Source organism: Aulonocara stuartgranti, assembly GCF_965226115.1.
Source record: "Aulonocara stuartgranti genome assembly, chromosome: 11".
NCBI lineage: Eukaryota > Metazoa > Chordata > Actinopteri > Cichliformes > Cichlidae > Aulonocara > Aulonocara stuartgranti.
Window position 1 is genome coordinate 19,990,411 of NC_138947.1, and position 27,746 is coordinate 20,018,156.

The window sequence follows — 27,746 nt, forward strand, 5'->3', positions numbered from 1 at the left end:
TTGCACCTGCGCTCACATCACGTCACAAAATAAAATGTATAAAATAACAAATAAAATAACATATGATAAAATAACGTGTTAAATGGGTGGAAATCCCTCGATCAATGTTTAAATTAACACTCACGCATTGACTCTGTCGGCTATGTTTTGCCATGCATGCTCACTTTCTTTTGCAGCTGTCGCTGTGTTACTTTTTTCCGCGGAATTTGCATGTTATCGGCATATGCTGCCATCAGAATTTCGGCCTCAAGCGCTGTGAAATACATTGACCGCGCCTTCTTTCCCTCCGTCTCCATGGTGACTCGCTTAATCTGTGCTCCACTGATCAGGGCTTTATGTATCCTCGTCCGCGCGCTTCACTTGGGGTTAAAGCAACTCCGCGTTGACTGAACTACTTGTTATCAGCCTTTCTGAAACCGAATATTCCGAGTTGGACAGTTCGGGGTTACTCAACCCTGCGTATCGTTTTTCACTCTGAGTTTTCTAAACCGGCTTCCTGAAACAGGGCCCTGCTCTTCTCTCACATGTTATCAGCAGAAGGCTCTCAGCAGAAGAGAAAACCCACCAATCAATTCAGGACACCTGTAGCAACTGTGGCTGCTCAAAAAGGATCCACACACAGACCACATTACTCAAGAGGATTAGACAAAGAAGATGGTAAAATGACTGATTTTTATCCGGCACTTTTGCACTCTGAGCACTCCAAGAGCTTTATACAGCTGGCCTCATTCACCCATTCATACAAAGAGATTTTTATATACTTTTTTTGCACAAGTGCTTTCTATCTTATATTCACATCCTGATGAATGTATCGGAGAGCACCTCAGGGTTAGTATCTTGCCCAAGTCTACATGCAGCCTGGAGCAGCCAGTCTGCAACCACAAACTTCCGATTAATAGACGACCTATGCTACCTCCTGAACTACAGCCACAGATGGAGAAGTTACAACTTTTGATTCACTCTGGAGATCATCACCTGCAGTGATAACTACAGACTGATGCTGTGATGCAGGATGACCACGGCAGGACTGTTTCAGTCCGAAACAGCTGCAATAGCACTTCTTCATCCATTTTCTTTTAATGCTTGCAGCCTAGTAGTTTGCTTGTATATTGATTACTTCATCTTCAGTTTTTCAGCTCTGTTTTCTTGTGTCATCGTTTTGGGGCTTTAACAAGTGCTTTAAAGTCAAGTTCAGTATCTGAGGTGGAAATGAAAAGGGTGATGGACAGGTGATTGTCACCGAGGGAGGATCTGTATCTGTATCAACACTGAGAACGTTTATTTACAAATGAAGATTGATCCTAACCAAGATCTTCACTTTTAGCATCTGAATATGGATGAAGCTGAACAAAACTGCAACTTTCTCATGAAAGTATTCATCAGGTTGTCAATTCATGTGCAAGTAGACTTTGGTTAGGTACATATTTCCCTCGCTACGCTTCATCAGTCAAGGTTTTGTGTTTATCTGTGGATGTAGTCTCATAGTGGAGATTCAATCTGTAAGATCCAGCAATAAATTTTTGTTCTCTGTCGGGACATGAGCCTGAGGCCTCCACGCTGAGCACCGTTTATGCAGTCTATGTGACTGCTGCTGTACTGTCAAAGGGACATCATGGGCTTTCTGCTGAGACTACATTTGCAGGGGCTAACAGAGGATGTGGACTTTCTTTAAAAATTATGAAATTGCAGCTTCAACATTTTATGGCCACAAGACGTAACTGATCTTTTTTTTCAGATATTATCACTCTGTTGCTCACTCTGTTGAAACTTCATATTTGAAAATATGAGACCTCATATTTTCAACCAGTGTCCGTACTTCAGGAAGCAGAGGGTAGGTTTTGGCAGAAAGGATTTTACTCCACACTGTGGAAGGAGAGTCAGTCTTACAGCTGTCAGGGGAGGAGGTGGAGGAGGGGCCGATATCAGAGCAGGAAGTTGAAACCTTAGTTGCAAAAGAGACAGTGTGACAGCAACTAGTGTCCATATTAAGAACTGTTTAATGCACTCTGACGATTTCAGGCATTACAATATCTAGAAGGGGAAATAAGAACTTTTTCAGTAGAATTCACACACAAACACACACCAGCTAAAAGTTTTATTTCCTCTTTTATTCTGTCGATATATATAATTAATAATACATCTACTAAACATACTACTATGCATGGTTACCCATGGAAAACATTTAACATGGTATAAAATAAAAACTGTTGAGCTGTTCAATTTATTCATTTGCTGTGGTAATATTGGTGATACAAGGTTCAGTTGTGCATGAATGGCATTCGGGTGACAGGACATCTTACTCTAAACATTTAGTGCAATAAACTTGGTTGAGGAGGAAATAATCAAACATTCATGTGTGAGAAACATAAATACTGATAACAGGGCAAATTTACAGGAAACTAACATGTGGCTGGTCTGACAAGGCATCTTAACTATTCAAGGTCTTTCTCTTAAACGTAGAAAAGAGCAGCCGTGTAGATCACTAATGTCTCTATTTTCTAAACAGTGCTGTTAAAAGCTTATGTGACCTACTGATAATCATGTCCCTGCCCCAGCTTTTTCACATCGAAAGCAAAATGAACATATTATCCAGCACCCTTTAAAAAACTGATGAATAAGCGCTCAGTGGCTATTAAATGCATTTAATAAAGAGAAGTGTGACTGAGAATTATTTCTCTGGAAACACAAAATAAAACAAAATTAGATATATTCTGAAGGATCAGTGAAGGTCACTTTGGAGTTGTGTTAATGACATCATACTCTGAAGAGCCGACATTTCTACGATTCAGTGACATGTAAGTTCTGTCCTCTTCTTGTGGCTTCACATTCTTTTGTACTTTGCTAGAAGAATACAAAACAATTATTGAAAAATATTTTATGGAAACATCTGCAGGACTTTTAGTTTTAATCAACAACCAGTTTTAAAACATACCAAAGGAAAGCTGCACAGATCACGCTGACACTGAAAAACACACCAGCAAGGACCCAAGGAAGGACTCCACTGTAAAATCCACACTGTGTTTCACAATCTGAAATGAATAATGATACCATGCATATATTATAGCTGCTCAAGTTATGCTTAAACCTTAAAATATTTTAATTGTGTGATACATACACAGAACATCAAGGTGAGTCAGGTTAGAACGTCCAACCCCGATCTCATTTTCAGCTTTGCAGAAAAATCTTCGTCTGTCTCTGGACACTTTAGTACTTAAACTAGTTCCTGTCCCAATATAATTTTCCTGGTCTCTATCAGCTCTGTACCACATGTATTTTTCTACTGCTGGGTTGGCATTACTGCTGCAGGTTAGAGTCACGTTGCTGTTCTCTGGTACTGGACCAGAAGGACTGACTGAAACTGTGACGTTTTTAGGTGAATCTGAAAAAATGAGCACAGAAACATGCAGACTGAAATGTTAGGACAGTTTTATTTACAGAGTAAGTGTGAATATATGTAATACATTAGCACCCCAAAAGATATTTTTTAAAATAATATTAAATACTCTTGAGTGCAAAACACAATATTGTACCTCTAAAAGCAGAGAGCAAACCACACCAATATAAAGGTTTCATCTTAAGCAGAAACTGAAGAGTAAAAATGACAAGCTGTTTTTCTTGGCTTTTCTTTCTGAAGACTCTGTTCATGTCAAATGAAATAACCTTTTCTTCTGTATTTAACTTTAACTGATTTACTGATGAAAGATTTAGAGCTATTTGAAGAAAGTTTGAATTTTTTTTAGTTCTTCTTACTATGTGCCTAATAATGTGGCTGTCAGGAATTCCTAATTTTAATAACCAATACTTAAATTAAATACTTGTAATGTGATTATTGTCAGTCTCATTATTTAACTCCACCCCAAAGATCAGTTAATGCTTTAGTTTCATTACAACAATTCATGTATTGCACATCCTTCAATCCTATTAATAGAATTCTAGTTGTGATATGTAAAGAGTAAATATGGAAAATTAATTTAATTAATACATACATTGAACATTTATTTGTAGGTTGCTTGATCGTTTAAATCCAAGTTCATTTGTAGCCTTGCAGAAAAATTTACTTTTGACTTTTGAAACGGTAACATTAAAAGAGCTTCCAGTCCCAATAAAAGTCTCCAGGTCTCCATCAGCTCTGTACCAGGTGTAGTTTTCTACTGCTGGGTTGGCATTACTGCTGCACGTCAGAGTCACTTTTTGGTTTTCTAATATTGGAGCAGAAGGACTGATGGAAATTTGTACATCTTTGGGTGAATCTAAAAATGAGTATTATGATAATGTGTTAAATGAAATATTACGTAAATCAAACATCAAAGGTCATTTTGCACTTTAGCTGAACTATTAATAGAACTTCTTATTACAGACCACAAAGCCAAATGTCTAAAATAAAACTGCAATTCTACTTTCTTGTTCGAGCTTCAGAGTGAATCTGAAAGTTCCGACAAGCTCGTGAGTTAAATTAGAAACATGATAATGTAAGAAAACGTTAAAATACGATGTAAATGAAAAGCTGCTGTTTAAATAAAAAACCACTGTGGAACATGACTCACTAAATGTGGTTTTGTGTTGTTAGTTTTGAAGACATCCTAAAGTAAAATACAAAGCTAACAAAAGAAAAACGTACATCGTTAAGACGATCACACATCAGTGTAAAGTCTGCATGTATGAAATTAAAGTATGAAATTAAATTCAAACTTTTAAAGTCTTCATTATATTTTATAAAACCCAAAGACGTTGTTATGGCATACTCATAACATCACTGTAATTGACTGACCATTTTATGTCTAATTTAAACCAAGTCAAGAAAGTATATTATTGTAATTTCAGTTTAGAAGAGAAAAAATAAACTCACATGAAATATCAGGAGTTAAACTTGTTTCAGCAGTGACATCAGGGATACCATCTTGTTTCTGGTAGACAGCAGTGCAGGAGATTTTATTTCCATGATGGAGGTGAGAAGCAGTGAAATTCATAACAGAGGTCTTGACTTTAGTTTTGTCCTGATTCTCCTGCAGTGTCTCCTGACTCTGGCCCAGGTTAGGGCTCCATGTCAGAGCTGGAGGATGAGACCAACATGGAGCTGGAGAAGAGCATGTCAGACTCACTGAGGCCCCCTCCTCCACCTCCAGTGTGGATGGAGTCAGAGTCGGTGAGGGAGGAGCAGCTGGTGGGAAGACATTCTGGTCAGTCAATGAGCAGCAGTTTCAGTTTTTATATGCTGAGTAAAATCCAGTGAATTCAGAGCAAGCTCAAAGCAGTTCCACAAGTGTAATTTGTTCATGAATTGTCAGTAAATGGATGAAAAAAAAAATCTTACCTATGAGTGAAATATCTACACCAGCTTGGGTAAAAGTGAATTTCAGTGGATTATTACACTGCAGTCTGAAATAGTATTTAGCACTTTGAAGGAGACTTGCATTATTGAAAGTTGTGGTGCAGTCTTTCTTTGTTAAGTCTCCTGTCATTTCTTTAGTTGGCTTTAGTTTTGCATTTTCACTGTCAAATAAAGTTGAATCACTCCAATATGCTTTACATGAATCATCTAAGTGATTTTCAAATCTCGTCTCTACATCGAAGGAGCAGGGGATGTTCACACAGGATCCTCTCAAAACATTTATCTTCTGTGGTATATAGACGTTGAACATTCCGCACAGCGCACCTGAAACACAACACAATAAAAAACAACAACAATAACAACAAAAACCCAAACAGTTTCATCTCTTCCTTCATATTTATCATGTTACAGCGACTCAGTATTAAATTCAGATGCTAATACAAAACACTTTTACTGTTAAATATCTCATCAATAAAAAGCCTTGGTACTTTACTGCACATTCATCTTGAATAGTGATGTCAGATAATTTAAGTAAATGATTTAAATTAACAATAGTGTATTATTATTATCAACTTTAATCATGTTTTCAGCAAAGAAGATTTTGAGTTTCTTTCACTCACCCTGCAGCAGAGAACTAACGAGAAGAAAAGTCAGAGTTCCAGCCATCTTTGTTGCAAGAGAGTGAAGTTTAAGGGAATCTGAAGTTTACACAGGAAACAGTTTACATGATTATTTGTTAACCAAGGAAAAGCTGTTAAGATGTCATGTAAGGTCCAAATTACTACTGCTAGTTATTGTCACTTTGAAAAATATAGATACATAAATGTTCAGCCTTGAAAGAATTAGAGTATATACATACAGTGTTGATTTCACAAAATTTAAACATTAAATGATGAAAGAGAAGAAAGAGGAAGGTGTAAGTCTAAAGCAGTTATACAATTTATTAAAAATATTCTTCAACAATTAAACACAATTTATGTTTCTGATTTCTGAAAAATTCTACTAAAGACCGTGAATTCATGTCTTAATAGTCTCATAAAGTTTTGAATTTTCTTTGGATTCATTTTTCTACAAACGTCAAAAATATGACAATTCATCTAAATATCTGTGAATCAAAGAACTACAGAAAATCACATCATATTTTCATAAAACCTTGATATTCGTATCATAGTGAAAATGTGATAGCTTACAATATTTCATGATGTTTGTCGAGCAGTCAGTTCTTTGGATGTGAGGTTTTTAAGGAAGTGTTCAAAAAAGATGTAAAATGAGGAACTAACACAAAAGACACAGTGAGTGTGAACATGACCAGAAGTGACTGTCACCTTTTTTCTTTCCACGATCTCTGCAACATAGAAACTGCTGTAAACATTTGCAATCACTCCACATTAATAACTTGTATTTGGGTTAGTAAAGTGAGTAACTCTCGTCTGAGTTATTCACTTTACTGCTTGTAACTCATCATGTACAATGTTGGTCAGTGTGCTGTGTTAACCGGGTAGCATTAATGCTGTTTACAGCTGTTTTATTTGTGTAAACGACTCTGGTGACTTCTCCCACTGTTAGTTTATATGTTTAGAGCCTGAAAATGATTGAAACGATGTATGAGATGATGAGAGGATGATACAACTCATAAAAGCGTTTATTCCTCTCTATTAATGTGAATCAAATAACATGCACTAAGCTGCTAAGAGGTCATTACATCATCTGTATGGTGATGATGGAGATGATGCTGTGTCTGTGATAAAGGTGATAAAGGTGAACTTCAACACTGCCTGAGACAGGCTGAGCTGCTTCTGTTGAGTTTGTGTCTATGAAATACAACATCAGTGATTATATTAATAAATGGATGAAAGAGCTGAGCAGATCACTCTCTGAGCATTACAGCTTTCAGTGACCCAGTCGGGTCTGACAGTCTGTCTCCATCAGGACATCTGACATCCAGGCTTCCTGCTACACCCAATTTTAATGACAGACAATGTAATCATCTAAATGTCATTATCACAGCAAAAATCAAACTATTGTCATGATTTATGGATTCTGTTTTCTCACACCTGCTCTTCTCTCACATGTTATCAGCAGAAGGCTCTCAGCAGAAGAGAAAACCCACCAATCAATTCAGGACACCTGCAGCAACTGTGGCTGCTCCAAAAGGATCCACACACAGACCACATTACTCAAGAGGATTAGACAAAGAAGATGGTAAAATGACTGGTTTTTATCCGGCACTTTTGCACTCTGAGCACTCCAAGAGCTTTATACAGGTGGCCTCATTCACCCATTCATACAAAGAGATTTTTATATACTTTTTTTGCACAAGTGCTTTCTATCTTATATTCACATCCTGATGAATGTATCGGAGAGCACCTCAGGGTTAGTATCTTGCCCAAGTCTACATGCAGCCTGGAGCAGCCAGTCTGCAACCACAAACTTCCGATTACTAGACGACCTATGCTACCTCCTGAACTATAGCCACAGATGGAGAAGTTACAACTTTTGATTCACTCTGGAGATCATCACCTGCAGTGATAACTACAGACTGATGCTGTGATGCAGGATGACCATGGCAGGACTGTTTCAGTCTGAAACAGCTGCAATAGCACTTCTTCATCCATTTTCTTTTAATGCTTGCAGCCTAGTAGTTTGCTTGTATTTTGATTACTTCATCTTCAGTTTTTCAGCTCTGTTTTCTTGTGTCATCTTTTTTGGGCTTTAACAAGTGCTTTAAAGTCAAGTTCAGTATCTGAGGTGGAAATGAAAAGGGTGATGGACAGGTGATCGTCACCGAGGGAGGATCTGTATCTGTATCAACACTGAGAACGTTTATTTACAAATGAAGATTGATCCTAACCAAGATCTTCACTTTTAGCATCTGAATAAGGATGAAGCTGAATGAAACTGCAACTTTCTCATGAAAGTATTCATCAGGTTGTCAATTCATGTGCAAGTAGACTTTGGTTAGGTACATATTTCCCTCGCTACGCTTCATCAGTCAAGGTTTTGTGTTTATCTGTGGATGTAGTCTCATAGTGGAGATTCAATCTGTAAGATCCAGCAATTAATTTTTGTTCTCTGTCGGGACATGAGCCTGAGGCCTCCACGCTGAGCACCGTTTATGCAATCTATGTGACTGCTGCTGTACTGTCAAAGAGACATCATGGGCTTTCTGCTGAGACTACATTTGCAGGGGCTAACAGAGGATGTGGACTTTCTTTAAAAATTATGAAATTGAGGCTTCAACATTTTATGGCCACGAGACGTAACTGATCTTTTTTTTCAGATATTATCACTCTGTTGCTCACTCTGTTGAAACTTCATATTTGAAAATATGAGACCTCATATTTTCAACCAGTGTCCGTACTTCAGGAAGCAGAGGGTAGGTTTTGGCAGAAAGGATTTTACTCCACACTGTGGAAGGAGAGTCAGTCTTACAGCTGTCAGGGGAGGAGGTGGAGGAGGGGCCGATATCAGAGCAGGAAGTTGAAACCTTAGTTGCAAAAGAGACAGTGTGACAGCAACTAGTGTCCATATTAAAAACGGTTTAATGCACTCTGACGATTTCAGGCATTACAATATCTAGAAGGGGAAATAAGAACTTTTTCAGTAGAATTCACACACAAACACACACCAGCTAAAAGTTCCTCTTTTATTCTGTCGATATATATAATTAATAATACATCTACTAAACATACTACTATGCATGGTTACCCATGGAAAACATTTAACATGGTATAAAATAAAAACTGTTGAGTAGTTCAATTTATTCATTTGTTGTGGTAATATTGGTGGTACAAGGTTCAGTTGTGCATGAATGGCATTCGGGTGACAGGACATCTTACTCTAAACATTCCCATATGGAAAAGATATATATAAATTTTATAAAGTTTGTATCTGTCTTGTGTGAAACTTGTATGAAAAGCATATAAAAGTGAAAACAGATATAAGATCCCTTGAAAAATTATATAATGAAACTTGTATGTTTTGGATACTTACTAAAACAATATATGAAAGTAATGGGAAAGTGGCCACTTTCATGAGCAATCACATATATGTTTTTACTATTTCTTTTCCATATGGGTTTAGTGCAATAAACTTGGTTGAGGAGGAAATAATCAAACATTCATGTGTGAGAAACATAAATACTGATAACAGGGCAAATTTACAGGAAACTAATATGTGGCTGGTCTGACAAGGCATCCTAACTATTCAAGGTCTTTCTCTTAAACGTAGAAAAGAGCAGCCGTGTAGATCACTAATGTCTCTATTTTCTAAACAGTGCTGTTAAAAGCTTATGTGACCTACTGATAATCATGTCCCTGCCCCAGCTTTTTCACATCGAAAGCAAAATGAACATATTATCCAGCACCCTTTAAAAAACTGATGAATAAGCGCTCAGTGGCTATTAAATGCATTTAATAAAGAGAAGTGTGACTGAGAATTATTTCTCTAGAAACACAAAATAAAACAAAATTAGATATATTCTGAAGGATCAGTGAAGGTCACTTTGGAGTTGTGTTAATGACATCATACTCTGAAGAGCCGACATTTCTACGATTCAGTGACATGTAAGTTCTGTCCTCTTCTTGTGGCTTCACATTCTTTTGTACTTTGCTAGAAGAATACAAAACAATTATTGAAAAATATTTTATGGAAACATCTGCAGGACTTTTAGTTTTAATCAACAACCAGTTTTAAAACATACCAAAGGAAAGCTGCACAGATCACGGTGACACTGAAAAACACACCAGCAAGGACCCAAGGAAGGACTCCACTGTAAAATCCACACTGTGTTTCACAATCTGCAATAAATAATGATACCATGCATATATTATAGCTGCTCAAGTTATGCTTAAACCTTAAAATATTTTAATTGTGTGATACATACACAGAACATCAAGGTGAGTCAGGTTAGAACGTCCAACCCCGATCTCATTTTCAGCTTTGCAGAAAAATCTTCTTTTGTCTCTGGACACTTTAATATTTAAGCTGATTCCTGTCCTAATAAAAGTCTCCTGGTCTCCATCAGCTCTGTACCAGGTGTAGTTTTCTACTGCTGGGTTGGCATTACTGCTGCACGTCAGAGTCATATTGCTGTTCTCTGGTACTGGACAAGAGGGACTGACTGAAATTTGTACATCTTTGGGTGAATCTAAAAATCAGTACAATGATAATTTGTTAAATGTAATATGTAGGTTTTATGTAAATCACACATCACAGCTCCTTTTGCATTTTAACGGAACTATTAATAGATCATCCTATTACAGACCAGAAAGCCAAATGTCAAAAGTAAAACGTTTCTGCAATTCTACTTTCTTGTTCGACCTTTAGAGTGAATCTGAAAGCTCTGACAAGCTCATGTGTTAATTTAGAAATATGATAATGTGAGAAAATGTTATCATAGGATGTAAATGAAAAACTGCTGTTTAAAATAAAAACAACTGTCCAACATGACTCACTAAATGTAGTTTTGTTTTATTGTCAGTTTTGAAGACATCCTAAAGCTAAAAAGCAGAGCTAACAAAAAAACACATAAATCATTAAATAATCATTAAATTCAAACTTTAAAAGCTTTCATTATATTTTATAAAACTCAGACATTGTTACGGCATACTGATAAAATAACTGTAACTGTATCATTTTGTGTAATTTAATCCAAGTCAAGAAAAGTAAATCATTACGATTTCAGTTTAGAAGAGAAAAATAAACTCACATGAAATATCAGGAGTTAAACTTGTTTCAGCAGTGACATCAGGGCTACCATCTTGTTTCTGGTAGACAGCAGTGCAGGAGATTTTATTTCCATGGTGGAGGTGAGAAGCATTGAAATTCATAACAGAGGTCCTGACTTTAGTTTTGTCCTGATTCTCCTGCAGTGTCTCCTGACTCTGACCCAGGTTAGGGCTCCATGTCAGAGCTGGAGGATGAGTCCAACACGGAGCTGGAGCAGAGCACGTCAGACTCACTGAGGCTCCCTCCTTCACCTTCAGTGTGGATGGAGTCAGAGTCGGTGAGGGAGGATCATCTGTTGGGAAGACATTCTGGTCAGTCAATGAGCAGCAGTTTCAGTTTTTATATGCTGAGTAAAATCCAGTGAATTCAGAGCAAGCTCAAAGCAGTTCCACAAGTGTAATTTGTTCATGAATTGTCAGTAAATGGATGAAAAAAAATTATCTTACCTATGAGTGAAATATCTACACCAGCTTGGGTAAAAGTGAATTTCAGTGGATTATCACACTCCAGTCTGAAATAGTATTTAGCACTTTGAAGGAGACGTGTATTATTGAAAGTTGTGGTGCAGTCTTTCTTTGTTAAGTCTCCTGTCATTTCTTTAGTTGGCTTTAGTTTTGCATTTTCACTGATAAATAAAGATGAATCACTCCAATATGCTTTACATGAATCATCTAAGTGATTTTCAAATCCCCCCCTTGCATTAAAGGAGCAGGGGATGGTCACACAGGATCCCCTCAAAACATTTAAATTCTGTGGCATTTTAATGTTGAACGTTCCACACAGTGCACCTGAAACACAACACAATAATAAAAAACAACAATAACAACAAAAACCCAAACAGTTTTATCTCTTCCTTCATATTTATCATGTTACAGCGACTCAGTATTAAATTCAGATGCTAATACAAAACACTTTTACTGTTAAATATCTCATCAATAAAAAGCCTTGGTACTTTACTGCACATTCATCTTGAATAGTGATGTCAGATAATTTAAGTAAATGATTTAAATTAACAATAGTGTATTATTATTATCAACTTTAATCATGTTTTCAGCAAAGAAGATTTTGAGTTTCTTTCACTCACCCTGCAGCAGAGAACTAACGAGAAGAAAAGTCAGAGTTCCAGCCATCTTTGTTGCAAGAGAGTGAAGTTTAAGGGAGTCTGAAGTTTACACAGGAAACAGTTTACATGATTATTTGTTAACCATTACCAGGGAAACGCTGTTAAGATCTAAAGTCAAAGTACCATTACTACTGGTAGTTATGGTAATTTTGAAAAATATAGATAAATAAATGTTCAGCCTAAAAAAATTAGACTACATAAAAAAAAAAAAAAAAAAAAAAAAAAAAATATATATATATATATATATATATATATATATATATATATATATAGTGCAAGTCTGAAATATATATATATATATATATATATATATATATATATATATATATATATATATATATATTTCAGACTTGCACTCGGCACACTTTGCAGCTGTTGTGTTTTTATTCTGCAACTTTGTGAATTTTTCACGATCTTTAGCGAACATACGTTTTGGAGTCCTTACACAGTCAGATATTAATTTTTTATTAATTTTATAACTTCAAACTTGTGTTTTATTAACAAAATGGCCTTTTTGATTGTGTTAATAAACGACTCGTGCTGAAATGATTCGTAGAGTAGCCAGAAATACGTCGACTGCTCTCGCTGGAGATTTGCTCGTCTTATACTGTCAGTTCTAATTTTTACTGCTTCATCATATGTTAACCAGGTAGCGGTCATGTTATTTAAAGCTTTATTTGTACAACAGCTCTAATTGTACATCTGGCGCTAAATCCGGCATCTTCTCCCACTGTCAGTTTATATGTTTAGAGCCTGAAAATGATTGAAACAATGATGAGAGGATGACAGAGCTCATAAAAGCGTTTATTCCACTCAAAAAGAGTCTTTCACTTGTGGCATCATTTAATTCCTCAAAACTTCAGCAGCTTTCTGTTCTGACTCTGAAGTTTTCCTGCAGTAGTATCAGATTGATGTCCTCTGTTTAGAGGGAGCATCCTCAAATGAGGACTCGGCCTTCAAGGGCCCAGAGGTGGACATAGGGAATGAGGAGAATGCCTTGGAATTCCCTGTGTTCTAGCTCCAGCCTATCAGGTGATTCAGCCTACAGGTAATACTCAGGTTTGAGGCATGAGGTTTTCCTGTCTGCCTCACCTCTCATCTCTGATGTCCAGGCTCCTGCTCCTCAACACCATCCCACACTGACAAAAGCTGAATTCAATTTATTTCTCCAGCTCCATTTTATGCAGTCCTTCATGTATCATTCTTTGGTGGTAACAACACAAGCTGACACTAGGAGGCAGAGTGTTCATATAGTATCACCAAACAGGACACTGGTGATTTTTCTGGTTGATCAATCTGTTACAGAAGGTTATTCACATAAAACCTTTTTTTAAATTCTCTGATATGCATACAAAATTATTAAATGTCTTTGTCATTCACACTTTCACAACAGTCACACACCAACAGCTGCAAATATAGTATCATCCAAAATGCCAACCTGCCTCTGCTTCATCTTTTTGTGACACTTTGGCCTCTTTCCACTTGCACCTACTTGGCTTGACTATAGTCTATTCAGTTATTAAAGTTTTCCATTAGGTAGAATCTGGTATCAGTTCCTTTTTTATTGCCTATTCAGATGGGGATACAAGTGAAAATAATCAAGAAAATGTGACATCAATAGCTTACATGCCACTGATCAGCAAGGGAGTGATGTCAATGGATGAGCTCTTTGGCAAGTGTCAAAGTTGCCATTTTTTAACCCTTTAGCGTTCCGGTCAACCAATTGGTAGAGCACATTTTCAGGCCCTATATCTAACTGAGGCTTTCACTGAAATTGACCTACCTTGTTCAGTCTTTTCTACCAATTAGTTTACATCTGTAATGCCAAAAAAATCCACCAGAAGGCACTGTGAATAAAAACTGTTGGCTCTTCTTACACCTCTCCCAACCAGGAAGTCAGAAACAAAAACAACATATTTTGAGTGTTTTTGATGAAACATAGGTAGGAAGATATAATTTTTTGATGTATGATAGTGTTAGAGGACTTACTAAAAAGATGGATCCATTGCTATTGATAAATCACATTAAGTGTTAGCACAGCAAGAATATGCTGAAATAATTTCCTCAGTAAGTCATTTTTGTAACTTTCTGAGTTAATATTAGTAAATATTGTAAAAATCAAGAATAACATGTGGAAATCACAAATATCACAACAGATTACCTTTTAACCAAATTACAGTAGCTGGTAAATTAATATTACTAAGTTTTCAAAATTATAATTTCATGTTGAACAAGTACTATATGGACGCTAAACAATTATATGGCTAAAAATCACATGGTTCTGTGGCATGATACTCACGTGGGCGATCGTGGCTCAAGAGTTGGGAGATTGCCTTGTAATTCGAAGGTTGCCGGTTCGAGCCCTGACTTGGACAGTTTTGGTCGTTGTCTCCTTGGGCACTTCACCCGTTGCCTCCTGGTGGTGGTCAGAGGGCCCGGTGGCGCCAGTGTCCGGCAGCCTCGCCTCTGTCAGTGCCCCCCAGGGTGGCTGTGGTTACAATGTAGCTTGCCATCACCTGTGTGTGAATGGGTGGATGACTGGATGTGTAAAGCGCTTTGGGGTCCTTAAGGACTAAGTAAAGCGCTATACAAATACGGGCCATTTACCATTTCATGATACCACCCACCTTCAACACACAGTGTGTTTGAGGTCTTGGTTTCATATGAAGCCACAAGGGTTGGCACTCTCCACCAGTATATTGCCAACAAACCAGATGAGTGGGGCTTTAAATTGTTCTGCCAAGCAAGTTCATCTGGCATCATCCACGACTGCTGTATCAAGGCGGGGTCTACATTCTTCAATGCTCCCCTGTGAAAAGGAACAGAAGCTACCTCTAAGGGGCCAAAGTTGTAAAAAGCACTTTGCAAACCCATAAAAGAACCTCAGTTCTTCACAAGTTTCAGCTTGGTCCAGAACTTGCACACCTCCTTGGGTGTCAGGTGCATTGGTACTGTATGACCAAACTGCACTGGTGGAGCTCCCCTGATGGCAGACAAAGACCTGATGAAGAAGGGCCAAGGAGCCTGTTATTACAGGTCTGATGAAGGTCGGATTGCAGTGAAATGGTTTGACAAGAAATGTGTCAACCTCTTAAACAATGCCTGTGGGTTCACGCCTCTTTCATCGGTCAAACGGTGGAGCAAAGTGTCCAATGCAAAGATCACCATTCCATGCCCATCACTCATCCCTGTATATAATTAGCAAGTGGGAGGAATTAAACTTTCTGACATGCTATTACACCTGTATAAGAGAAGTTATAAGTTACAAGTTAAGGAGATGGCATATTCCACTTTTCTGATACATCCTTGACTTGAACCTGGTCTACAAGAGGGACTGTGCTCTACTGGACCAGAAACCGATGGCTCTCAAAAGGGTTCCACCTGGCTGTGTTTGAACCAAGTTAACAGTTAAACAAAACTGATGTTGCACAGTAGCTTTCAATCAGAAGTGGCCTGAATGTGAGTACTTTGTGCTGTAGCACATTTTTCACATTTGCAGATGAAAAAACTATGTATTTTGTTGTTTGATATAATACTTTCCTTTGATGGAATGAAAACAGCAATGTTCACTGGCATGCTACTAGAAATAAACTGTATCCAATGCCCTGGATAGATTTTATTATTAATTTAATTATAATTTGGCCCTTTATTTGATTTTTTTCAACTGTATTAAATCAATAAGACATGTAAACAAAAAAAACTTTCCATTGCTTTTTTCTTGGTGAGGACCTCAAAGGGTTAAGCCAATAGTTTTTTCAATTTGAGAGACTTCATATTTGAAAATATGAGACCTCATATTTTCAACCAGTGTCCGTACTTCAGGAAGCAGAGGGTAGGTTTTGGCAGAAAGGATTTTACTCCACACTGTGGAAGGAGAGTCAGTCTTACAGCTGTCAGGGGAGGAGGTGGAGGAGGGGCCGATATCAGAGCAGGAAGTTGAAACCTTAGTTGCAAAAGAGACAGTGTGACAGCAACTAGTGTCCATATTAAGAACTGTTTAATGCACTCTGACGATTTCAGGCATTACAATATCTAGAAGGGGAAATAAGAACTTTTTCAGTAGAATTCACACACAAACACACACCAGCTAAAAGTTGTATTTCCTCTTTTATTCTGTTGATATATATAATTAATAATACATCTACTAAACATACTACTATGCATGGTTACCCATGGAAAACATTTAACATGGTATAAAATAAAAACTGTTGAGTAGTTCAATTTATTCATTTGCTGTGGTAATATTGGTGGTACAAGGTTCAGTTGTGCATGAATGGCATTCGGGTGACAGGACATCTTACTCTAAACATTTAGTGCAATAAACTTGGTTGAGGAGGAAATAATCAAACATTCATGTGTGAGAAACACAAATACTGATAACAGGGCAAATTTACAGGAAACTAATATGTGGCTGGTCTGACAAGGCATCTTAGCTATTCAAGGTCTTTCTCGTAAACGTAGAAAAGAGCAGCCGTGTAGATCATTAATGTCTCTATTTTCTAAACAGTGCTGTTAAAAGCTTATGTGACCTACTGATAATCATGTCCCAGCCCCAGCTTTTTCACATCGAAAGCAAAATGAACATATTATCCAGCACCCTTTAAAAAACTGATGAATAAGCACTCAGTGGCTATTAAATGCATTTAATAAAGAGAAGTGTGACTGAGAATTATTTCTCTGGAAACACAAAATAAAACAAAATTAGATATATTCTGAAGGATCAGTGAAGGTCACTTTGGAGTTGTGTTAATGACATCATACTCTGAAGAGCCGACATTTCTACGATTCAGTGACATGTAAGTTCTGTCCTCTTCTTGTGGCTTCACATTCTTTTGTACTTTGCTAGAAGAATACAAAACAATTATTGAAAAATATTTTATGGAAACATCTGCAGGACTTTTAGTTTTAATCAACAACCAGTTTTAAAACATACCAAAGGAAAGCTGCACAGATCACGCTGACACTGAAAAACACACCAGCAAGGACCCAAGGAAGGACTCCACTGTAAAATCCACACTGTGTTTCACAATCTGAAATGAATAATGATACCATGCATATATTATAGCTGCTCAAGTTATGCTTAAACCTTAAAATATTTTAATTGTGTGATACATACACAGAACATCAAGGTGAGTCAGGTTAGAACGTCCAACCCCGATCTCATTTTCAGCTTTGCAGAAAAATCTTCGTCTGTCTCTGGACACTTTAGTACTTAAACTAGTTCCTGTCCCAATATAATTTTCCTGGTCTCTATCAGCTCTGTACCACATGTATTTTTCTACTGCTGGGTTGGCATTACTGCTGCAGGTTAGAGTCACGTTGCTGTTCTCTGGTACTGGACAAGAGGGACTGACTGAAATTTGTACATCTTTGGGTGAATCTAAAAATCAGTACAATGATAATTTGTTAAATGTAATATGTAGGTTTTATGTAAATCACACATCACAGCTCCTTTTGCATTTTAACGGAACTATTAATAGATCATCCTATTACAGACCAGAAAGCCAAATGTCAAAAGTAAAACGTTTCTGCAATTCTACTTTCTTGTTCGACCTTTAGAGTGAATCTGAAAGCTCTGACAAGCTCATGTGTTAATTTAGAAATATGATAATGTGAGAAAATGTTATCATAGGATGTAAATGAAAAACTGCTGTTTAAAATAAAAACAACTGTCCAACATGACTCACTAAATGTAGTTTTGTTTTATTGTCAGTTTTGAAGACATCCTAAAGCTAAAAAGCAGAGCTAACAAAAAAGACATAAATCATTAAATAATCATTAAATTCAAACTTTAAAAGCTTTCATTATATTTTATAAAACTCAGACATTGTTATGGCATACTGATAAAATAACTGTAACTGACTAATCATTTTGTGTAATTTAATCCAAGTCAAGAAAAGTAAATCATTACGATTTCAGTTTAGAAGAGAAAAAATAAACTCACATGAAATATCAGGAGTTAAACTTGTTTCAGCAGTGACATCAGGGATACCATCTTGTTTCTGGTAGACAGCAGTGCAGGAGATTTTATTTCCATGATGGAGGTGAGAAGCATTGAAACTCATAACAGGGGTCCTGACTTTAGTTTTGTCCTGATTCTCCTGCAGTGTCTCCTGACTCTGGCCCAGGTTAGGGCTCCATGTCAGAGCTGGAGGATGAGACCAACATGGAGCTGGAGCAGAGCACGTCAGACTCACTGAGGCTCCCTCCTCCACCTCCAGTGTGGATGGAGTTTGTGTTGTGTTTCAGGTGCACTGTGTGGAATGTTCAACGTCAATATGCCAGAGAATATAAATGTTTTGAGAGGATCCTGTGTGACCATCCCCTGCTCCTTCGATGTAGAGACGAGATTTGAAACTAACTTAGATGATTCATGTAAAGCATATTGGAGTGATTCATCTTCATTTATCAGTGAAAATGCAAAACTAAAGCCAACTAAAGAAATGACAGGAGACTTAACAAAGAGAGACTGCACCACAACTTTCAATAATGCAAGTCTCCTTCAAAGTGCTAAATACTATTTCAAACTGTGGTGTAATAATGCACTGAAATACAGTTTTACCCAAGCTGGTGTAGATATTTCACTCATAGGTAAGATTTTTTTTTTCATCCATTTACTGACAATTCATGAACAAATTACACTTGTGGAACTGCTTTAGCTTCATTGTGACTTCACTCGATTTTACAAAGCATTAGAGACCTGAAAGGAACTGCTCATCAGAATATGTCTTCCCACCAGCTGCTCCTCCCTCACTGAAAAAGTGTGAATACCTGCGATAGAATGATTTGGACATCCTACACATGAAAATTATGATTATTATTATTTAATTCATTACGTGTAATTACTTGGTCGGGGACAAATAACATAAAATCCTATTTCTAAGCTTGTTCGGTAGAAAAAAAAACAAATGTAGTTTTATTTTAAATAGAAAATGAGAAGTAAAATGACAAGGTGTTTTTCTTGGCCTCTAATATTCTGAAGACAAAAATACATATATTTTTCTACCATGCAACTCGATTAATGGATTTCTAGGTGGGTACTAGTCAGGGTACATAAGTGGTAATTTTGTAAAATTAATATATACACCGCACGTCTATTTGGAGGTTGATGGATGCTTTAAATCCAACTGTATTTGTAGCATTGCAGAAGAAATTAGTGTCGATTGTTGAAACTGTAATATTTAAAGTGTGTCCAGTCGCAGTGAGAGCCTCCTGGTCTCCATCAGCTCTGTAACAGGCGTAGTTTTCTACTGCTGGGCGGGCATTACTGCTGCATGTCAGAGTCACTGTTTGGTGTTCTACTATTGGACCAGAAGGACTGATGGAACTGCTGCCATCTTTGGGTGAATCTGGGAAAAAATAGACAAAAATTGTTTTTGTAGTATTCGTAAGTGCAAAAATCTTTTGTTTGTCACATCTTCACAAAAAACTGAAAACTTGAAAGAGAATTTGTTAAATGTAATATAATATAAGAGATACATCACAGCTATTTTTTTTTTTTGTTGTTTTTGGTTTGAACTGTTAATGGCACACCCCCCACTGCAAACCACAAAGCCAAGTGACAATAGCAAACATTTTCTATAATTCTAATTTCTTGTTTGAGCATTAGAGTGAATCTAAAAGCCCACAGTACACAAACTCATGTGTCGACTGAAAAACATGAAAATATGACGTACATGAAATCTGCAGTTTAAACTGAAAGCAGTCGTCAGATGTGACTCAGTAAATGTATTTTTTTTTTCAAGTCAGTATTGGAGGGTTTCTGGGAAAGTAAATAATATGGCTAAATAATTATCAGTGTTGGGGAATAATGGAATACACGTACCTGTGTTATGTATTTAAAATACAAAATATGAGTGATTGCATTCCGATATAGTTACTACTTCGATAGGTAATAATTAGAATAGTTACTTTGTTGAAATAAATGGATTGTGGTCTTTTGATGTTTCATATGTTAGGCTATCCCCTCTCTAATTTTGGTAATTCCACACATTGCCGGAAACCCAAACAAAACACGCAATAAGAGGCTCTAATGTACAAGTCCTTATTAATGTTGGTGGCATCAGTTACACAATAGACTCTAGTGATGGCAAATTTGATTCTTTTTACTGATTCGAGTTTGAATGAGACACTCACCAAAATTTATGTTTTTTTGAGTCATTTGAGTCCAGAGAGTGAAAAAAATGTACATTTTCACTCAAACTTAATTTGTTTCTCTTTTCATGTAAATCCTACTGCTAAGATGAGTGATTGAAAAAGAAAACACCTATTTTATAGAGCAAAAAAAGAGAAAAAAATGATTTCTAAAGGGAACACTTATTTTATGTATTTTATTTTATTATTATTTTCCTCAAATATGTCAAATATATATTTTCTCATCTAAATAATTTAGTGAAATTCTGATTTTACTTACATAATTGCAGCAGCAGAATGTGAGTCAGACACTGTATATTTTTTTTTATAGTGGTGGAACTGAGTTCATATATTTTTTCCTTTAGTCTGCTTATTATCTTTGCAAAACAAACAAATTGTAGACTGAATGTTATATTGCGTCAGTCAGACTATCAGACTTCATCTCAGGTGAAGGAGCGACTCTTCCACAGTAACATGCTCTGAGTTTCAGCAGCTGAGAACCAGGAGGGAGGGGGGAGTAAGTCATATGTAGCGCAAGCACATATGAAATTACACATATGCAACTAATGAAATTAGTTTGCTAACAGTAACAGGGATGAGTCAGTGAAGGAGTCAGTTTGGATTGTGAATTATGATTCACAAGTCAGTTAAGTGGTTCTTGAGTACTGAATGATTCGTTCATGACTCGCACATCACTAATGGACTGGAGCCAGCACAATAGAGCCGGCAGTGCACATACAGGAATGCATTTCTTACTTTGAAATTCCAACACCACTTCACATTTAAAGAAGAAAGGGGTGGGCGAAATCTGACCATGCAATGCAGGCTCTGTTTGCCAGCAACCGAGCTGCTCTCAGCATCAAAAGACTCCACCTCCAACCTCAAGGAACATCTGGAAGTAAGTTCTTTTTAAAAAACTAACGTTAGCCTACTATAACTACCTTGTTTTAGTTGTGGCAGCTACCTGGGTTATGTGCCACTTCAATATCTTCTATGTACTATTGCTGTGTGATTTATTACAATTACTGAAAGCTGCATTTCAACCTGCTAGCTGCAAATAATCATCTGCAGTTCTAAAAGCAGACAGAAAGAAAACCTATTACTGATACAGAAATAGGTTCCAAATGAGATCACTGCTAAAAGTGCAGCCTTACTTAATGTCCACCCTACTCTTACTCATTTTATATTAAAATTTAAAAATCTAGTTGGTATTGCTTTCAGAACTGCACATGATCATTTGGAGTTAGCAGGTTGTTAATGCTATCAATCAAGTCTAACAGACTGAACTAACCCCAGCAAATGCCAGCTAACAATGTCAACTCGGTGGAGAGTAGCAGAGGTGTGGACTCGAGTCACATGACTTGGACTCGAGTCAGACTCGAGTCATTAATTTTATGACTTTAGACTTGACTTGAAAAAATGTTCTAAGACTTGTGACTTGACTTGGACTTTTACACCAATGACTTGGGACTTGAATTGGACTTGAACCGGTTTACTTGAAAAGACTTGATATTTTACCCCAAATATAAAATTTAACATGCATATTATATGGAGATTGAAAATGTGACGTCATTCACGGGTAGAACCGCAAAGGATTCTGGGAACTCGTGGCAAGCGGTACTAGCGCACGCAGGCTTTCAATTAAAATCAGTCACACAGCGATAAAAAGAAACACAAAAATGTCAAGAAGCTGTTGTATTATTAACTGCAATAGCCGGTCGCATGACAGCCACGGGAAGCCGACGGGTAAAGAGATCGGTTGTTATCGGATTACGTCGTTGAAGAGAAATTGTTCGAGCCATGTTTCCGAAGTAACAAAGAGGCGACTGGATTGCAGCCATTCAAAGACCAAATATAACGTCCCAGAACACTCCAGCTCACAGGTTAGTCTGCTCCAAGCATTTACACAAAGGTCAGTCTGCTGTTGTAGTTAATGCGTCATTTTTCTTAACATAATTGGTGATATAGGTTACAAGCAAGTCTGGCGCTGAACAGAAATTGTCGCGCTATGCTCCTTTATTTATTGTGCATAAATAGTAAATTGTCCTGACACAATATTGCGTTTCGCTTCTGTTATTATGGTACACTGACAAAAACATATACTTTTATTCACAGGATAAAACAGGTGTTTTGTATCACTAATTGCCCAGTACGATTACAGCATACAATATTGTTGTCACTGCTACATTTCTGTGATGCTACCAGAAATTATTTCCACTACTAATTAATTACCGTTGAGCTCAAAGGTCCTATTAATAAACGGTTAAGGAATGTGTATTTATGAAGACGATTTGTGAGACTGGTAAACTTATGATACGTACGATGGTCTTTCGTTCTACACGGTGCATTTCAAGGTCCTGCACCCATCCGTCGGTAAACTGTACCTGGGCTTGTTGCAGTGACCGGAAGTTACTAAACTTCATGAGTGTATGCACTCACTCCAAGAACCGTATAATTATAAATATGCATATAAATATGCTAAGATGAGATAGCTGACTTCATCTAACTAGCAAATGTTTTCCAGGCTACGTTGGTGATACAGTTTTTTTTAATGTGTATGATATTTTTGTCATGCGATTTTAAAGCTGGTCCTACAACCGCATCCAAGAATAACATGCAGCTTATCTCAGAACTGTCGGTGAAAATTATTCTTGGAGCTAGGTTTAATTGAGCTGCATTTTAAAGAGGTGCAATTTCACAATTTGTGTATATTTTCTAAGTTCACTATTTTGTATGTGTTGAGAAAAACACAGATTTTAAAATTACATGGTCTAATATTTACATTTAGCATAACTGCAACATTATTTTTTCGTTTGTTTTTTTTAAAGACTCGAAAGGACTTGAAATTCAAAGTTTCAGACTTGTGACTTGACTCGGACTTTTACACCAGTGACTTGAGACTCGACTCTGACTTGCCTGACATTACTTGAGACTTGACTTGAGACTTGAGGATAAAGACTTGAGACTTACTTGAGACTTGCAAAACTTGGTCCCACCTCTGGAGAGTAGCCTTCACTAATAACAATAAATCACACAGCAATAGTACATTCATGTAGTTGCAAAAAGCATGACAATATATCAAGTAATCCAAAGCATTTAGAATATGTTACTCACATTGCGTAACTTAACAGAATAAGTTACACACTACATTTTGGTCCATGCATTCTGTAATCTGTAGTGGAATACATTTTAAAAGTTCCCAACACTGATAATTAAATGAATTATTAAACATTTTAGATCATATACTTTAACAAAAATCGGACAATCAGCATTAGTTTAAAAAATAAAAATGTATATGTGTCATTTAGTTCAAATATATAAAACATCCACTGTATACAAGTCAGGCAAGTAAGCCATTAGAAGTAACATTTAATTTTAGAACAAAATAAACAAATAAACTCACATAAGATAACAGAAATTAAACTTGTTTCAGCAGTGACATCAGGGCTAGTTCATTATGATCTTTAAAATAAATGACCCATATGTTTTTAGTTTTGTAAAAAAGCAAATAATATAAAAACATACATCTTTCATTTCAGAAAGTCTAAAACATTAAATGATGCAAGAGGAAAAAAAGAGGAAGTTTCCGGATTAAAGCATTCTTTCTGAAACCAACATAATTCATGTTTCTGAAATACTCAGAGCAAAAGTCTTCTGTAGACAGAGAATTAATGACCTACTGACTATCATGAAAGTCTTAAAATTAAAAACAAAAATGAATTGCTTACCTTTTTTCAGTCAATCTTTTTGACTTTTTCTAAAGTTTCTATGATAGCTTACATTCTCATTATGTCTAATGAGCAGTCGATTTCCCAGATGTGAGGTTTTCTAAAAAGTGCTTTAAAATGATTTCAAAAATGGAACTAACAGAAAAGTTCCTTTGAGTGTGAAACTTAGATATCTGTGTTGCCAGCAGTGACTGTATTAATCACTGCCTTTTTTCTGACACCCTGTTTCACTGAATGTGTTGTATATGAAGGAGTATTCGAGCCAAATTAAAAAAATGTTGATCACTTTGAAATTTGAAATTAAAGTTGTAATTACTTTGAGAAAAAAGTCATAAGTCTGGTTTGAGAAAAAAGTTGAAATGTGCAGATTACTGTATTTTTCAGACTATAAGGCACATTTAAAATCCTTTTATTTTTTCAAAAATTGACAGTGCACCTTATGTATGAATTCTGGTTGTACTTACTGACTTTGAACGGATTTTATGTGGTACACGGAGTTATTATGTACACTTTTAATGCTTTTCTCTTTTCGTTTCTACCGTAGCTGCTCGTGATCCCCTGTCTTTCCTCTCTTCCCTACTCACACACCCAGGGACCATCCCCCACATCCTTCCACACCCTGTAATACTTTCCCCATAGGGCTTCACCATTAAAGGGCTATGCCTGTAACATTTCTGAAAACAGAAAACTAGACAGCAGTGACTTTTGTAGGGTTACTGAAGTTGGACTAGATGGTATATAATGCTACGTGATCCCTAGCAACACAGCTATGTTAGCAGTTGTGTTTTAAACATAAAAAGTTATAAATATTTTAGTAAATGTTGTGAAAAATGACTAAAAAAACATGTTTTTGTAAGGTTTTGAGCTAAATGTGGAAAAATGTTGCTGAGTTCCAAAAAAAGAGAAGTCAGTCAGATGTGAGGCTAAAAACTGATGCAAAATGAGAAAATAACACAAAACCTGCTGTGAGTGTCAACATTAGATATACTTGTCACTAGAACTGACTGTATACAGTGACATTTCTTTGTTTCCCCCACAATTTTTGCAGCAGTTTACTCTGTATTGCTCTGCTTATGCCAAGGGACCAGATTCTTAGTTGGACCAATTTTTAGACTAATGTGTTTTGGGGTTTCAAAGCCCCATAGATATTAGGTAGTGAAAGTAACACAGCTCAGCTGCTCCAATAATCTTGACACATAAAGAATCACCAGAGTTTTTGCTTATTCAGTTTTATTGGTTGTCCTTCTTTCCTGGATCACCTGTAGCATTCTATAAGCACCCTCCCAGCTTTGAAAAATGTCCAGCAGGGATTAGCACTTTTTGATATGATGTTCTTCTGCTTCCCTGGCCTCTATGTCAGAGACCTAGAATACTTGCTGTAGCAAATGGAACCATGAATTCTGCTGTCTGCCAAAAAAAAATCTGATGGAGAATGTCTGACTATCTGTTTAACTCAAAATCTTACCAAGTATATTTGTCTTATTTCTAGTCAAAATTATCTCATTACACTTAAAATAAGACACAATCAGCTACAGGGCAACATTTCAGTAAGCTAAAGGAACTTGTTTCAAGACAGTGAATCTTGAAACTAGAGAAAAACTAGAGATTTTTCACTTGTTCCACTGGCAGATTTTTTCACTTATTTTAAGCTAAAATATCTTGTATTAAGTGTAATGAGATAATTTTGACTAGAAATAAGACAAATATACTTGGTAAGATTTTGAGTTTTTGCAGTGTGACTTCAAGCTGAAGCACATTTGGGTTCTGTAGCACTACGATGATCCAAAACACACCAGCAAGTCCACCTCTGCGTGACTTCAGAAAAACAATATTAACCTCTTAAGCTTGATTAGTTGATTGTAATTGTTGCTCCTAAGGGTGGCCCAACCAATTATTAGGTTTAGGGGGCAATCACTTTTTCACAGAAGGCCATTTAGGTTTGGATTTTTTTTCCCTTAATAATAAACATCTTCATTAAAAAACATTAATTTTGTGTTTAGTTTGTCTAATAGTAAAATTTGTTTGATGATCTGAAACATTTAAGTGTGACAAACATACAAAAAACAGAAAATAGGAAGGAAGCAAACACGTTTCACACCACTGTATATATGCTGCAAAGTAATGTTTATTGAAAGATTCCTCCACCAAAGAAAGAAAATAGTGCTTCATAAGGTAAAGTAGATAATGGAGCATGCGGTTCCTTAATCACAGATCACTGGAGATGGAAACTGTGAAGAATTTTTTGTGATTCTGCAGGGAAAAACTGTGATTCCACATCCACTTATTTACATTCTCTTAAGAAATTCATGTTGTGACGACATGAGTGAGAGGCTCTCCTCACAATGTTCCTGTTGGATTAAAACAAAAGGTAATTATTAGGCAACACCATATGTTGTATTTCTCTTTACATTAACATATTTGTGTTATATTCAGTGTCTTCACTTAAGCTTTTTGTGTATCTGCTTCTTTTTAATATAAAGAATGCACTTTTTTGACAGTTGTTGGAAGATATGCAATGACTGATTTTGGGGACAGATTCAAACCCAGGCCTCAGCATTAACCTTATGGCATATTGATCACATGCTTTACTGAGTGAGCTAAGCTGTACACATTTGTAATGTTTGATTATTGCATCTATATATGAGGTGGATCCCCTTCAGAAATCCTAACCAGCATCTCAGACAGTGATTTCTTAACAATGGTGTTCAGTCCTTACATTAAAGTTCCAGAGACATGCAAGGGAGTGCTGAAGCTGTATTAATGTCACAGCTTGCTAAATCAGTTTATATCGGATTTTTCTTTAATTTGTCAATTGTTGTACAGTATATATACTGCAAATAAATTAGTCAAATAATTCATCACAGGCATGTGATATTTATTCAAAGGTTTGATTATTTATTTGACCTATATGTATTATGCTGTCCAGAAACTTACCTCCAGTAACCAGTGTTGATGAAACAAGCAATATCGTCAGTTATGTTATTGTCAGTGAAGGCTGCGAGGAAAAAAGAAACAATTTTTAATATGCAAAATAAAAAAAACAAAAAAACAAAACATAATAAATTAACCCGCTGTGGGTGCAAGAACTCACAGTTGCAGGAGGTGCGGCAAACATTTCTGGATGGACGAAGCCCCGAATTACAGAAAATGTTGTCAGGCAGCTGGAAGAGCCCGTAAAGGCCGAGGGACGAAGGCTTCAAGTTTTCCTCCTCACTGCTGTCTTCCACTCCTCCGCCAATTTGCCCGATCTCCTCCTCACTGCTCGAGTGAGCATGTCGCTTTCTTCTTTTCATGCCACTTGTGCTGTTTGACACAAGGGTTGTGTTCACTGAGCTGATGGTGGAGTTAGTAATCGCAGGGCTAGTAGTCATGACAGTAGTAGTAGTAGTAGAAGTAGTAGTAGTAGTAGCAGTCAGGTCAGTGGTTGCTGAGTTGGTGCTTGTCAGTGTCGTCGCTCCAGTGGTCGTTAAGGTGACTGCTGTTGTGGAGGGGGTTGTTGGCTTTAGTGTGGTAGTTGTGCGCTTGCCAAGCACATTGACCAAGCTGGTGTTCAGATGAGAGATCCTGTCCACTTCACAGACAACTGTGGCAAACAAGCCACACATGCAAAGAAGTAAAAGCAAACAAAGGAGAAAAAAAATGCAATTATAAAGGTGATAGCCAGTAAGAGTTGCTATTTTCTTTCTGTTTTCTTTCAAATGTA

The 27,746-nt window shown here is 36.7% G+C and overlaps 3 protein-coding genes and 1 long non-coding RNA gene across 4 annotated transcripts; all 4 read right to left on the reverse strand.

Annotated features, from left to right (window-relative positions):
• Positions 1-2,250: 2,250 nt before the first annotated feature.
• LOC309717109 (B-cell receptor CD22-like) lies at positions 2,251-5,640 on the reverse strand. Its single transcript, XM_082551403.1, has 6 exons — positions 5,312-5,640; positions 4,847-5,158; positions 3,987-4,250; positions 3,116-3,379; positions 2,933-3,029; positions 2,251-2,841 (listed from the first exon to the last, which is right to left on the reverse strand). The coding sequence occupies exons 1-6, from the start codon at positions 5,637-5,639 to the stop codon at positions 2,730-2,732; spliced, it is 1,377 nt and encodes a 458-aa protein (XP_082407529.1). The 5' UTR covers position 5,640; the 3' UTR covers positions 2,251-2,729.
• A 3,777-nt stretch (positions 5,641-9,417) lies between these two features.
• Positions 9,418-12,189, reverse strand: LOC309718008 (B-cell receptor CD22-like; the record flags this gene model as incomplete). The annotated part of the gene is made up of 6 exons (XM_082552948.1): positions 9,418-9,940; positions 10,032-10,128; positions 10,215-10,478; positions 11,040-11,351; positions 11,506-11,847; positions 12,144-12,189. 6 exons carry the CDS (start codon positions 12,187-12,189, stop codon positions 9,829-9,831), a joined length of 1,173 nt encoding a protein of 390 aa, XP_082409074.1. The 3' UTR covers positions 9,418-9,828.
• Positions 12,190-16,817: 4,628 nt separating this feature from the next.
• LOC309717126 lies at positions 16,818-17,535 on the reverse strand. The gene is made up of 3 exons (XR_014279625.1): positions 17,299-17,535; positions 17,116-17,212; positions 16,818-17,024 (listed from the first exon to the last, which is right to left on the reverse strand). It is a non-coding gene; the product is annotated as an uncharacterized lncRNA (long non-coding RNA).
• Positions 17,536-26,212: 8,677 nt separating this feature from the next.
• Positions 26,213-27,382, reverse strand: LOC309717121 (uncharacterized protein). Its single transcript, XM_082551431.1, has 3 exons — positions 27,135-27,382; positions 26,978-27,038; positions 26,213-26,391 (listed from the first exon to the last, which is right to left on the reverse strand). Exons 1-3 carry the CDS (start codon positions 27,334-27,336, stop codon positions 26,325-26,327), a joined length of 330 nt encoding a protein of 109 aa, XP_082407557.1. The 5' UTR covers positions 27,337-27,382; the 3' UTR covers positions 26,213-26,324.
• Positions 27,383-27,746: the final 364 nt, after the last annotated feature.

Coding starts and splice junctions, on each gene's coding strand:
- LOC309717109 (XM_082551403.1), bottom strand. CDS start 5,639: ATGTTCAACGTCTATATACCACAGAAGATAAATGTTTTGAGAGGATCC. Junction 4,251..4,846: donor TTTAACTCCTGATATTTCAT/GTGAGTTTATTT, acceptor ACTCATTTTTAG/ATTCACCCAAAGATGTACAA. Junction 3,030..3,115: donor GACTCACCTTGATGTTCTGT/GTATGTATCACA, acceptor TATTCATTTCAG/ATTGTGAAACACAGTGTGGA.
- LOC309717121 (XM_082551431.1), bottom strand. CDS start 27,336: ATGAAAAGAAGAAAGCGACATGCTCACTCGAGCAGTGAGGAGGAGATC. Junction 27,039..27,134: donor TTGCCGCACCTCCTGCAACT/GTGAGTTCTTGC, acceptor TTTTCCTCGCAG/CCTTCACTGACAATAACATA. Junction 26,392..26,977: donor ATCAACACTGGTTACTGGAG/GTAAGTTTCTGG, acceptor TTAATCCAACAG/GAACATTGTGAGGAGAGCCT.